The following is a 14,510-nucleotide window of genomic DNA, read 5'->3' as shown; positions in this document are numbered from 1 at the left end:
CGCGGGCAGCCCCTTCAGGGAGGGCGCTGTCCCCTGGGCATCTGGCTCCCATCAGCCCCGGAGGCTGCCGGGACACCCTTGCAGGGAACCTTCCCGGGCAAGGGCAGGCGGAGGCGGCCAGGACTGGGATAATGGACCTGTGCGCAGAGGAGGCGCCCCGCCCGCCCGCCAGAGGCAAAAGGCCTAAATGATCTGTTTACAGTGATCTGAGAAACACCAGATTTTTCAGAACCAGACCCGATTAGTCAACCCAGAGTGGGTGCGGGCACTCTCTGCTGCCCCCGCCCTGGGAAGGGGAGGTCGGCCGAGCAGATCCATCCAGACCCTTCTGCCGTTGCTTTCAACTACTATAAAGGCACAATTACCTTGGGAGGCAGTGGCAGTTCACTTGATTAGCACGGTGAATTAAAAGAATGAGTCACAAATGACATGTCCGGCTCTTCCATACTAGTCCTTTGTATTCCCAGAGTGCCTCACCCCTGTTGTAAGAAGGTCAAAAATTAGAGAGAGAGAACAATTTTCAAGCGGCTAGCACTTAGGAGCAGAATTAACAATCACTCTGTATGTAATTGCCAGTTAATAGTAAATTGCCTTTTAGACTGTAAAATGCGATATAAACGGGTGGGCACCTAAAATTAAATTAATGAGATATTTGCTACATTTCAAAGTGAATAGTGCAAATTAATAACTGAGCACAATGCTTGTTTTAATATTTGTCTAAGAGTGTATCATTTGCTTGTTTGATAATAATTAAAATAGCCCTGGCAAGTCGTCCTACCTGAGAAACTCATGGTAAAGGGCAAACTGGACAGGTTCACGTGTACAACTTCACCAGGAGAAACACATCAAACTGTTAAGAGCAATGAAAGAAATTATTTTTTAATTAGAATATAGGCATCGCCGTGTTACTCGATTAAGACAAATTGGAAACTGTGTGCTTCTAATTGGAATTCTGTGAGAACGAGAACAAGTTAACAGACACGTTTCCAGGTGGGAGGCGTCCCCGCACCAGTGTGGGTATCACTGTTTTCTCCCAGTGTCCACACGGCAGAAGGCTCTCCTGTCCCACGAAGAGCCGGGGCGGGTTGGCGGTGGCTCGCCTTCCAGCATCATTCCACAGGATCCCAGGGTGCAGCTGGGGCGGGGGGTGCTCCCAGCTGACCCCCTGCACCTGAATGCTTGGCTGGCCTCACCTGAGAGGTCTCTTCTGCTCGTTTAAAGAAATGCTCACAAAGTACCGGGAGTCAACATGTTGCCTGCCAACGGCCAAACCGCTCCTAACCAAGGCATCGGCAGTTGGCGTGTGCAGCCGCGGCTCGACTCCGTGCGTCTGCTCCGCGTTTCCTTGACGGGGACGTGAAAGCGATGGTTTTCTGCGTGAAGACGTGCGTTCAGTTTCCGGCTTGTGACATCATTACTCAGCCAGTAATGGCTAACAGTCTGTGTTCTTTCTGATACAGTGTTTCTGTGTGTGTGCTTTCTTTTTTAAGTTAGATGGTACCTTAAGTGGGCGACTGTCGAAGTGGGGACGGTGCTGTCCTCAGGTGCTGTCCTGGCGCTGGCGGGGAGGGAGGGGGAGTGTCTCCTCGCCGAGGGCCTCCGGTCACCTCTGGCGGGCTTCTCCCGTTCACCCCGCCTCCCGGCACCCCCTTGAAAGGCACTCATGTCTCTGAAGTGTCTTAAAGATCGTTTGTGTGCATTTGGAGCTGGTTCTGTCAACGGCACGGTGACACGCTGCACAGTCAGTAACGCCTTCGACCGCAGCCAGCACCCCCTGGCCGTCCCCCAGGCCGGCGCTCTGCGCACAGACTCCCTGTACCCACAGCCCAAGTGGTTTCAAATCGCGCCGCACAGATCGTACTATTTTTATGGTGCCTGCCCTAAGTGCTCCTGCTTTTTCTTCTATGTGAGCCCCTGATTACCGGAGTTACAGATTTTTGACCACGTCTGTGGGTCTGGTGGAGAGACAAATGCTGTAATTACAGGCCCTGGGGCTTGGGGAGGCTTCTGGCCCGTCGAGTGGCCTGCCCAGGCCGGTGGGGTCTTGTGCGTCTTGGCTGGTCCCCGTCTGTTCCCCTCCGTGAGCGCCCTGAGTGGGTGTCACGGTTCCTCCTCAGCGGTCGGAGGGGAATCGTGGGTGGCGGTGGCCCTGGTGGAACGGCCTTTGGCTTTCTGTGAGGAGCGGCATGTGGGGCTGTGTGTGCAGCTCAGGGTGTGTGCAGACCTGTCCGGAGCTGGGGAGCGGGGACAGCCGCCTCACCCGACCTCACCCAGCCCACCGTGGCGTCCGTCGTTCGTTCACCTGTTGGTGGGAGACGGCAGACTGTTGCCCATTGCCTGGGACAGGGTGTGCACCGGGGTCGTTTGCAGGGCTCTCGGGGCCACAGGGGAAGGGAAGTGCCCCCCAGTGTCCTCAGCACGGTACAGCGTGACCTGGGGTTGCCAGCGGCTCATGTGCCCGGCACGCCGGGTCGGCGTGGGGAGTGTGCACACTGGGCCGCGCGCCCTCCGCGGGAGCGGTGCTGGGAGGGCTCCTGGGGTCAGGGCTGTCCCCTTCTCTCCTGTCTCGAAGGAGGCCCGGAGAATGAGACACACCGCTTGTGCTATTGCACAAGTAGACTATTTGTCCTAATCAGTGACACCCATTTACTAGAATTGCTTAAAATGAACTATACCTCATACAGAAATCGCACACTTAGAGACTTCCATTCATCATCTGAAAATTGAGGGCCAGTAAACTTTTCTGCTTCTCCAGTGGGATCATAGGCATGCATCAAAATGTTAAAAATGATTGGTGAGAGGGAGCTGTCACCCATTTATCAAGGAAAAGAACATTATTTGCTAATTTCCCAACCAGGCTGGTGACAGGGTGCTCCGTCTTTGGACCCACGGTGACCAGCATGGCCTTTTTGTTATTAGTACAAGTCAAGCGCTTTTGGGCAGTTGCTAACAAGACACATTTGTCTGTCATCGGAGGGGTTGTGGTGGTTTTCCGAGTGGCTGTGACCAAAGTCGGCTCCCGGCACCCCGATTGGCTGCACTTTCTGGGGCCGCGCTAACCCGGGAGGGGAAGCCGACTGATAAATCACAAAGTTTCCGTGTCAAGGTGAAGGTATTGACTCTCTGGCACCAAACCCGACAAAATGTCGCAGAGAGGAGATGGCCATTTATCTTCCCCAAAGGACAAAAGGGTCATCCGGGTTTCACTCAGTGATTGTCGAGACATGGACGGGCGGAGGCGGCAGGCCTGGCCCCCTCCGCCTGCCCGGCCCCCTGCACCAGCGGGGTCCCTGGTCCTGCTCCCCCTCCTGCCCGGGGGCCCCGGGGAGGGGACTCATGGGACCCGATGGAACCTCTAGCGGTGGTTTCATTCGAGTCTCTGGACAGCAAGGATGCTGGCCACACTTCTAGAAACAGCTCAGGAAGGGCACCGGGGCGGGGACCACGGGGACCGCCATGTAGAAGCACAACAAAGTGACCACAATCCACCCGAGAGCAGAGTAAAACAGAGATAAGAGGTAAAATAAGATCACACAAGCCACGCTGGCGAAAACCCACGAGTTCAACGGTGAAGACCAAGGGCGGTGTCGGAACAGACGGGTCAGTGGAGCCGGACGTGGCGCAGTGCCGACCTTCTCACGCTCAAGAGAAGGACTCGGTCACGCGGTGACCCAGGAAGCAGCAGAACACACGCTACTGTTAATTTGTATTTTCTTTCCGGCTCACCACATTCGGGGAGCCACGGGCTCCTCCTACCTGGCCAGAGCGGCTGGACATCGGGCACGGGGCGGGGGGTGGGCGGGCTGGAGGCTGGCAGGGAGTGCCGGGCGCGGGGACAGGGAGGCAACTGCGGCTCAGGGCCTCCCTCGGCTTCAGCGGGGGGAAGGTCTGCAGACCTGTCCGTACACGCTTGTTCCGTGTGGAGACTCGGATCCCAGAAGCGCAGCCCGAGACAAGGTACTTTTAAAAAATTATCATCCACATCAGTTGGGCCTTTTTAATTCATGGTAGAAAACGCAAACTGAGTAATTCCTTTTGTAGAATGGTTTTTCCAACAAAATGGAAAGCTGTTAGTGACGCGGGCTGTTTGCTCTGCCCCTACCCACCAAAACAGACGTTTGCGGACGCTCTTGCTGAGCCTGTGGAATAACTGGGCTCCACAAGGGGCCCGAGGGCGTGTGTGACAGCGCGTGTGCTCGAGGGAGGCTCACCATGGACCGTGTTAAATTTTACGTACAGAACCTGCCGTGGAGACAGCCGGCCGCTGCAGACCGTGGTGAGCGTTGCTGTCTGTAAATCTTTGGAGAAAGTTCCTTTCAGGGGGAGCCTGGTGGTGGTGTCACTCTTCTCTAGGTGGATGGCCCCCTTCCCTGTCCTCATGAGGCGGGCCTTCCTGACATCTCCCACACATGGAGGTCCGACTGCCTGACCACGTGGGCCCCAGGGGCTGGGCCCTGTCCCCCTCTGAGAGCATCCAGGACCCTCGAGGACCCAGGTCAGGGCACCAAGGCAGTTGGATGTGGGGGATTCTGCTGGATTCCTTCTCCATCTTGTCATCCCTTATTGTCCCAGGAGGAGGCCCTTGGCGGGGTGCCCCTTGGCCCTCCCTGTTGCAGCCCCATGGACAGTGGCCGGTGGGGGGAGGGGCTGGTGGCCTGCAACACGCAACCGTCCTCCCCGTTCTTGTGACTCTGGGCGCCGGGCGCTGGTGGCAGCCAGAGGCTTTACCGCAGAAATCACTCCAGCGCTGGCGTTGGAGACCCGCTCATGCTTTTCCTAAGGGACATGTCCCCAGTCTGGAAACCTCCCACGGGAGCTTCCAGGACAAGCCTCCAGGCCGAGGGAGCTGCTCCAGCACTTCTGTGGGAGCAGGACCTTCTCGACAGGGATGGTAGACGAACGCTTCGCCCCGAGCTTGGCATCGGACCCCCGGGTGTCCGCAGCTAAAGCCTGTAAACGGCCGCGTGTGCTTGTCACCAGCGGCAATGGAGGTCAGTTCAGGGGTGACTCGTTTAAACACCACGAAGGCAAGGGACACGTGCGCAAGGTGTGGGGGCTGGAGCGTCGCGCGGCTCCCTGCCGTGGGGAGCTCATGGCGATGGTCTGTCGTCATAGCCTCCGCGACCGAGCCCCGCGTCACGTGGGCTTTGTCCGGCGCCGTGGTGGTGAACGCCTGTCGTGCCCAAGCCCTGCGCCCACCCGTCCCCACGCACCCCTGCTCTTCACCAGCCAAGAACCCTGCAGCCGCTCGCATCACTCCTGTCCTCTGCCCTCGGAAGATGTCCCCGACGGGAATGACAAGGAAGGTGAACATGGTGTCCCGGGGTGTGATGCTGAAGCTTCCCGTCAGTGTGATCCGGGCCTTGCGCTCGGTGTCCGGAAGCGTCCAGGGGTCCCCGGAGCCCGCGTGCGGCAGGTACTCGCTCCGGCACCGCAGGCGCTGGAGAGGAGGAGGAAGCAGCTGCTCTGAGAGGGGACGGGGCCGGGCGGCCCTGGGCAGGGGGCCCTCGCCAGAGGAAGGAGCTGCGCCTTCTTCCCAGCAGCCTGACGCCTGCTCCGGGCGGCTCTTGGCAGACGGCGCCGCGTGTACGATCCCAGGGACTCCGAGGCTCATGGGAATGAACAGGATGTAGAGAAGAAGTGAACTCCGGAAAGGTGCTGAGTTCTACGAGAGAAGGGACAGCGGAGGGACGGTGGGTCTTTCAGGCGGGAGACCTCTGGCAGAGACGCTGTGGGGGAAGGGCCGGGCGGCCAGGGCCAGGGTGGCAGGGAGTCCTCGGGAGGCCACAGAGCGCTTCCGATCCCCGTACAGCGGGGCCTCTTGTGCGGACACAGCGCGGTCCTGCGTGAGCCCAGACCCAGAATCCCGCGTTCGAGGACCGTGGCTGGGGGAGTGCAGGATTTACGTTCACCCCGGTGAGGTCTTTAAAGACTTTGCCTTAGAACGTTCCTGTCCCGGAAAACCAGGAGGTCGAGAGTCTGAGTGGAGACAGCAGAGGCGGTGGTGCTGGGAAGCCACGTGCCGCTCCGAGTGTCCGAGTGGGAGGCCGGCCCTCCGCCCCGCACCGTCCCCGCCGTCCCCACGCCGTCCCCACACCGCGGCTGCCGCGCTCGGGCATGGGCCTCTCTCCTTCTCGCAGGCGCGGAAGCCTGCGTCGGGCCGGCGCGCTCGGAGCGCGGGAGTAGTTTCCCTCCGTGGGGTAGCCGGAGTGCGTGTTCTAACCCCCATCAGCAACACCTGCTTCGTTTAAAATCCACATGTTTGTGCAGCTGTGGTTCACAGAGTCCCGCACACTGTCCGGTCCGCGGGCTGTGGCGCACTCACGAGAGCGTCTGACCGCTTAATCACACCGGGAGGAAGCGCGCGCCTCTGTGCTCGCTTCCGGCTCCTCCCGCCCTCCCCTGCACCCGTGGCTCCCAGGCACCCCTTCCACCTCCCGCTAGGCATGACACCTGCTCCTGGCATCTCATGGGGACCCGTGTCTTTCCCTCCGCGTCCTGTGTCGGAGGCCACGTGTGGGGTCGTCTCAGGGCATCGTTCCTTTGCGTGACTCAGTGCCGTTCCTCTGTTCGGAGAGACCTCAGCACGCCGATGCTGGGGCGTCACGGGGGACGCTGCTGCGACACGCTCGGGAACACGTTTTTGAGTGGACAGGTGCAGCGTTCCATTCACTGTGGCTTCTTGGAGTCCAAAGTGGTGTGATCCTTGCCCGCGGGTCTTCTCTTCAGGAAGCCCCACAGGCCTATGTCTCTGAGCAGCTCCGTGCAGTCGTGTGGAGTGGGGCAGGCGCGGTGACACCGGGGACGGCCCCGCCTCCCGGGAGGAGGACGGCAGGCAGCGGGTGGGCGCCCTCGGGGTGGCCGGAAGCTGGGGCGGGGTCCTTCGCCGCAGGTGCCCCTCAGACCCTAGAGGGGGTAGCCCGCGGCAGGTCATTCTTCAGCTTCCGTCTGCACGGACATTTTACGCTGCTTTAAAGTGTGCAAATCCATTGCCAGGACGGTTCTCCACAGAGCGTTACGTTGCCTCTTTGGGTTTTAAGACCCTTTCCTGGAAAAAGCCTCTCTAAGAGGGTTAGCAGCACCAGGACACTGGATTTTTCTTTCTTAAGGACAGGAGGACGGGTCGTGGCGAGCCCTCGCGTGCAGGAGGCTTTCACCACTGGCCTTGCACGCGCACAGGGCGCTCAGGTGCATCAGAACAGCCTTGGTTGGGGGAGGAGGGGCTCACAGGACAGCACCCCTTCCCCACCCGGCGCCGCCACCGCGGGGGCCTGGCTCCCGGCTCCCTGTCCTGGGGGAAAGAAAGCCACCCGGGGAGTGAGAGCTGCCCATAGGCCATGGGACCAGGGTTTCTTCCGCCGTGGGCTGGGCTGGGTAGGTGCCGTTCCCCCACGACTACAAAAGCCGGGATCCTGCGCGTTCTTTGAGGGATGTAAACAGAATGGTTTGAACGCAATCCAGACGTTGTCAGCACGGGTGTTATTTTGGGAACAAGGAGAGCTGTCCCCTTTCCTGCATTTGGTGTCACATCACAATACCGCCGTCCACTGCCAGGCGCCGGTGAATGGAAGCGGGTCCCTGTGCACAGGCCGGCTTGGGCTGTCGGCGTGAATGCCAGAACACGTTCCCCGCTCCAATGAGGAGGCGCCTGACTTCCAATTAGAAGTCAAGTGGGGCACTTTTCCCATCCTTAGAAGTCTCCTTTCCAGGAAGTACCCTTCAGCGGGTGGGTCGGAGGGGCTGCTGGGTAGCGGCTGTGCGAGCCCGAGGCTGACCCCGGGCCGGTCGGAGCTGCCCCTGCCGGTGGCGGGGACGCTGGGAAAGCCAAGTCACGCCGGGGAGGGCACCACGGGGCTAGCTGCTCGGCACCCACGTCGGTGACGTGTGACCCGTGACCCGGAGTCTTTGCATTTGCTCCCACCCCGGGGGCCGGGCTGCGGTCGGGGGTGGGTGGCTCTTGGGGCCAGCACCCCCGGTGAGTGAGGCACGGCTGCCGTGGCCTTTGTGTTTCCCAGGCACACCACAATGCCTGGCTCAGCCTGCTGAGTTCTGTGATTGAAATTCATTGCCAAATTTATTGAGAAATTAATGAGAAAAGCTGCAAAGTATTGACTTTGAGAGGAAAACACAACTCATCTTGAATGAGGAGGAAAATGCAGCAATAATTTAGCCGGTATTGATCTGGCCTGTCTGTGTATTGATCTTCATTTTACAATATTAATTTGCACCTGCAATCGACTGCAAAGGGAACCGATTTCATTTCGTAGGCGCATTAACGTGCGAAGCATTAGGTGTTCTTAAGAAGTGGGGGTACTACACGTCGCGCCGGGAAGGCAGATTTTTTTTTTCTATTTTTGCTTGTTACTGAAATAGACTAAAAATTAATTTTTTTGTCAGACAAAATATGAAAGCGAAAACCCATCCGCACCGCGGCCCTCCTCTCTGCCACACCGGCCGCTGTCCGTCTGCACCGGAGCCGTCGGCCGCCTGAAACTCCAGGCAGCTCTCATCATCATCCCAGATCAGTTCAAAGTTCATGAAATTTCTATGAGCATTGATCTCGCCCCATTGATTTTTTTTTTGCAGCAGATCTTTGAAATTTTAATTTCCCGAGCATCTGAATTTCTTATAGATGAAATGCACTTGGAGGAGACAGTTGATGATGAAGTGGAGAACTTAGCGTCATTTTAACGCCTAAAAAAGGGAGAGAAAACAGGCCTTTGCAGACCTGGCGTGACGTTTTGGAGGTGGAGTGATGGCAGCGTGGGGGCGGGGGCCACGGGGGCGCGAGGTACTGGGGGGGAGCTAAGTACCCAGTTTTGTCCTCAGCGGCCACACATTTTTAATGCAACTTTTTATACAGTCATTTTTGAAAGAAAAGCTATCTGGAGAAACAGCAGGACAGAAACATTCTTCACTGTGCGATCATTTCCTCACAGCAGTGTTTATCACCTGGTCAAGTTCACCTAGTTACTTATCAGTGGGACATTTAATAACCTCAAGGTGATATAATTGCTATTGGCATTTTCCCCCCTTGGATTCAGCTGGTTAATGTGTAAACTACTTGTCAGCAAATAGCACTTTGTCACTGAAATCACTAACACCCTCTAGAGGGATGTCTTTGTATTGAGCAATTTAATTTTACTTTATTTAATTTTTACACATTACAACCTGTGTTCATTCAGGCACACTGAAGGCTTGCGGTCTGTCGGGGCAGGGTCTGGGGGTCCTGGTAGTGAAATGCACTCGATCTTACTTAACAGTCCCCGTTGCCTTCATCGAAGCGCGCTCTCGTCCCTCGGAAAAGGAACTGCAGATGTTCTTATTATGTAGTTATGCTGCTAATGTGAAAAACTGCCTCATTACGAGGATCTGTTTGTAGCGGGAAAATGACTGCACGATGACAAATGCAGGATTGGGAAGTTACAGGAAGATGGTCATTATTGAAATGAAACTGGAACTCATTTAATAGCTCCAACCAGCAGCTGGAATGAAGCAAATGAATGCCTTCCTGTTTTGATTGTCGTGGGCAGGTTTTTCAGGCAGCAGGAACGTTTGTGCTAAACCTAAAACTCGCTCTACCTTTCTGAGCTTGCCAGGCTTCCGCTTAAACCATAGAGAGGCGACGCGGAAGGCGGCGCGTTTCCTACCTGCGAGTGCCCCCCGGAGCGCGGAAGGCCCGCTGCTTTGAAAACCAGGAGCGTGGCTGGAAGAGCGCTGAGTCTGGGGTGCATGCTGGGTCTGTCCCCCGGTCTCCCGGGCGGGGCTGGGCAGGAGGTGGCCACCACAGGGGAGCTCTGCGACCCCGATCCCTCCCTCCCTCCTGCTGTAGCCCAGTCTCTGGGAGCAGGCAGGGTACCGCCAGCCGAGGGGGCAGGGACAGGACCCCTGTGCCCTGGGCAGGCAGCCCAGCACACCGCCACCACCACCGCCACCGAGGGGTGGCCTTTGCTCACGGGTGCCGCTCTGTGGAGCCCTCGGGGGCAGCTTTCCCACAGCCGAGGCCCCCCGCCCCGCCGCACAAAGTAGCTGCTTAATAAATGTCAGGTAACGGACTGGACTTAAGACGGTCTCTTTCCTGGAGCTGCTCTTTGTAGGAAAACACCACTGGCCCCAAATATCCATGTTCTCCAGGCTGCGGTTTTGCTGGCGTGTGATCAGCTCCGAGGCCCTGGGCACGTCCCCTTGCTTAACTGAGCAGGATCGTATCCTCATGGACATGCCGTTTGAGCCTAACGAGATGATCATACACATTTCGGGGGGATTAGAGATGAACACAGACCTCAGGGCAGGGCTGGATGGCTCTATGAGGCCATCACAACGAACACTGGACCGTGGATGTCCCGGGCAAGAAAAGCCCGCCGATGTGGACCGGTCAGCGTGGTTCTGATGGTGGCGGGCCGGTCGGTCGGGGTTGTGGCGGCTGCAGGTGTGGCCCGGGGCCCGCTGCCGCACTCTGCCGCCACGTGCGCTCTGGCGGTCCCGACCTAAACTGACATCACAGACCGTTTAGCGTTTTAGCAGTTGCGCTATGATTAATCCCCCAGTACGCGGGCATGACTTAAATGTTTAGAATGCTGCTTCTGTTAGGACGTTAATGCATGTGAAGTAACGAGATGAACTCTGGCACACTCTGATATATTTAAATATGTGTCCGCCCCGCGCTGTAGGCTGCTGCGGTGTGGAGGAGTCCCGGGCTGTCTGTGGCCGGGTCCGGCTCCGTGTGTATGGCCCGTGCTGGACGCTGGCCTGCGTATGAGAGCCGGACATCTCTCTGGCTTCTACAGGCTGCCTGATTGCTTGCCACAGTTGGCGTGGAATGTGATTCCCGGCTATTCTAGCTTCTGATTCATTCAGGTTTTATTGCTGTGTAATTTTCTTATTCTAAAATAAAAGCTCTCCAACAAAAATTACTATGCATTAGGCCGCGGTAGCCTACTCAAATGGATATTAATACAGTTTATCTCTAAAAGGACGAATAATGTATTTGAAACAGATAAAAGGCCCTCCACTAAATGAGGAATGTTAATATCTTATGGCACGGTTAATAAAGAGATATTTCACAAGGGAGATTTGTTTTATGACTTTTGATACAACAGCCTTATAATCTGACATATCTTAAATGATATAATTTTGTGCATACATCCATCTCTTTTATACGCAGCGGCCCATCGTAGCAAGATTTGAATTCGGAACAAATAATGGGCACTAATTACTTCCGGGGGGTGGGGAGGCGGCTTATTACGAAACTCACCGTCCGACGCAGACACGCAGACCCCCGCGCGGTAAGTTGGAAGCTTAGAACACGTTTTGAGGAATGTCTTGTTTTTTTTTCCCCTTTAGCAGAAAATAACATTTGTTTTTGCTGTGTTTAGGGCAGAGTTTAAATTAATTTAACCCAGTGACACATGTTCAGGCACTAAGCAAGCTGCGACATTATTCCTCGGAACAAATTGCTCAGGAACCAAGTACATTAATTTACGGCTCTCCCGATGCTGACAGATGTGAGGGCGGCAGGAGGACCCACAAATATTAACATAAAACAAATTTGCTTTATTCTTCTTCATATTTCTTCCTCATCCCCGACTTGAGCTCACCCAAGGCTCCTTCTCTAATTATCCACGAGGTCAGTAAGCAAAATTGGGAAGAAGCGGGAGATCAATACAAATTATTCCTGAGCAAACCAGTGCTGACAGTTTGAACTGCAGCATATGTTTACCCAAAATCAGGCAATTTATCTTAATATCAGCAAAGTAATGCAGTGCAGGTGAAAGGTCAGGCAATCTCTCCCCCTCATAATTACCCAGTTCTGAAACAGGAAAGTGGTATTGATTGGCCTGGCTCGGTGCTCTGTGACTGGACGTGCCGGAGCCTTGCCCTGGCTCGGCTGGGCCCTCGCCCGTCCACTCGGCGAGCCGACGGCTGCGGGGTGCGCGCGGGGCCCTGCGCTTTCTCCTCCACGCGCAGCATTTGCCAGGGACGTCTGCACGGCTCCCGGGCCGGCCAGGTGACCCGTGCCGGGCTCCGGGGCGGGGCGGCGCTCGGAAGGCCCCGCGGAGGGCGGCTGTTCTGAAGCCACCACGGGCTCTCGGAAGCCTCCGCGAACCGCGAGCGTGGGCCACTCCTCCTGCAGTCGGAAGACAAGGGCCATTTTTTCTAATTCTTCCCATGTTAAATTCCTCGGGTGTCCGGGAGCGGAGCCTGGCGGCCCGGGTGGGATTTCAGGCTGCCCCCGCGGCGCCTACCCCGCCCCAGCCCTTTGTGGGGCCCGGCCTGGCCTGGGGGGGTGAGGGGGTGGTGGGGATCCGCCAGGGGCACAGCGGCAGGGCCTCTTCCAAGAGCGTCCGGGGGCGCGCCCAGCTTGCTCTTGGCGGAGCGCGAGATGGGAGCGTCTCGGGCCGCGGCGGGAGGTGAAAGGTAGCCTCGTGCTTACAGCGCTTTAGAATCGTCGCGGGCCTAGAAGGAGAATGATCAATTCAACTGAAACATTGGAAAATGTCTCTCCCAGAATGAGAGTGTATGGTTATTACAAGTCATAAAGCTTCTGAAAGCTTGCATTAACGTGCCCATCACCTGTCAGGGCCATTTGCATGAAATCAATAGTGGCCGCCCATCTATCTTTTCTGATCACCTTTCATCAGGCCGATTCATTAAGTCAAACAGTCATGGTGATTAGCTGGGAGAGAGGAGAAACCCTGACATGTTAGAAATGCACAGTGGGCACCCTTTTTGTTCCCTCATCAAGAAATGTAATACTTTATCTAATCCTTTTTGGGCCAAGTCGCTGGGTGAGGCCCATCGGCCCGGTGGCCGTGCTGCGCTTTTGCCGTGACACCCTTGTCCTGGCCCGGGCCGAGACATGACAAATTGTCCCCCAAGTCAACGCTGACAGCTTCTGATGATTAATGGTTTGATTATGAAGTGGTTTTACACATATAGAATTTACATCACAGAGAGTTAGGAATTTTGCCGTGTCACACACGCCGAGGCATTCTGAAGAGCTTTACTATTTGCAAAGAAAAAGGAGGGCAGAATCGCAGCCAAAGCCATGTCATGTAAAATCAATACGTCGGATCAATGCTTTATTAACAAGAAAATGTCTTACTTCACATTCCTGTGCGGACCTTTGTCTCCGGGATGTATGATGGAATGTCAGATCGCATTGTGGCCCTCAGCTCACGGGCGTGTTATCCAGCGTGTGCACGCGAGGCTTCCGGCCCTGCCGCGCCTGGGACCCGCCACGGGGGTTGACACGGGCGCTCGCGGAGAAGCGGTGACCAGTTATTTCGGAGAGCGCTTCCAGAGAGCGCCTCTAACCTCGTTCCTCGAAACCGGCGCCTTTGTGCTCCCCGCATGCTTGCAGACCCGCTGAGGCGGTGCTGTTAATCATCAAATTACGTGCTGACTAATGAGTGATGGCCCAAATTGGGGACTGCGTAATGAATAGATGGCGGCAGGTCCTATTAGTCTCCGAAAACCCCCTGATTTATGTCGTGCCATGCTCCGTGGCGTTACTCTGTGGAAAACGATATCTACATCAAGAAGTAATGTACTCTAATAAGTATTTTCATCTTAACTCACGTCCCCGGGCCTCCGGGCTCAGTTTTTGTTGGAGTCAGGCAGAGCCATAATAAAGCCCAATGGCTCCTTATAAAGCTTGTTAAACACAGAGTGTGCGGTCGGACGGAGTCCCAGCCGTGATTCATGCACTGTATACAGCGCGCGGGCCGCTGATTTATGGCCGCGCACAGTTCATAGTCAAAATTACAATTTGAGGGATAAAAAGATTAATTACTATTTGTGGCCGGCAATTCCGTGAGGCTGGTGGAATGATAGCGCTCTACATCAGTTTGTAGTCAGCCATTCACAGATTATTAAAGCTTTGCAAGCATAAGTGCTCCTCCTGCCTGGTTTGTGCTCAGGCGGTATGCTAGACAGAAAAGGACCACAGGGATAAATCTGAACCTAGCAATAGCCGGACATATGTCATAATTGCCAGTTTCCCATAAATCCCTGGCCCGGGTGGAAAGCACCGCGTGATGTAGACAGTGATCGTGACGGTGGTGATTGCTATATACGGCCCCAAGACTTGCAACTTTCTGCCTGCACGGCCGTTCTTGCAATAGATGGAGTAACCCTTTGACTTTCTTCCCGTCTAATTATAGATTAGAAATAATCATTGCTTTTACGTGCAAAAGAGAGGGGGGAAATCCATTCCTTGAGACGGAGCGAGTGTTCGGGGGGTGGGGGGTGGGTGCTGGCCTCCGAGCGCGCCGGGAAGGGAGAGTCACGCGTTTATTTGTAAGCGTGCAATAAATGAGTAGTGGATGACATAAAAGTAATTAACCTGACCTACATTTCTGTGTCCTGTTACAGCCCTTAATGAACCAACCATAGATTACGGCTTTCAGAGGTTGCAGAAAGTGATCCCGAGACACCCGGGTGATCCCGAAAGGTTACCCAAGGTTAGTAAAAGAGCAAGTGGCGCCCTGCGCGGGTCCGCCACCGGG

At 55.9% G+C, this 14,510-nt stretch overlaps 1 protein-coding gene across 10 annotated transcripts in view; it reads left to right on the top strand.

Moving 5' to 3' along the window:
• The window catches only part of LOC111145276 (early B-cell factor 3), a 115,460-nt gene that overhangs the window by 90,111 nt on the left and 10,839 nt on the right, over window positions 1-14,510 (top strand). For all 10 annotated transcript variants that reach the window (XM_022500105.1, XM_022500106.1, XM_022500102.1 and 7 more), the window contains one exon: window positions 14,377-14,465. In XM_022500105.1, the coding sequence (XP_022355813.1) occupies window positions 14,377-14,465 (89 nt within the window). The remainder of the gene's footprint in view (window positions 1-14,376; window positions 14,466-14,510) is intronic.

The sequence above is a fragment of the Enhydra lutris genome, unplaced genomic scaffold (genome assembly GCF_002288905.1).
Source record: "Enhydra lutris kenyoni isolate GAN:26980312 unplaced genomic scaffold, ASM228890v2 scaffoldscaffold12, whole genome shotgun sequence".
Classification (NCBI taxonomy): domain Eukaryota; kingdom Metazoa; phylum Chordata; class Mammalia; order Carnivora; family Mustelidae; genus Enhydra; species Enhydra lutris.
This window is presented reverse-complemented; position numbering and strand designations above follow the sequence as displayed.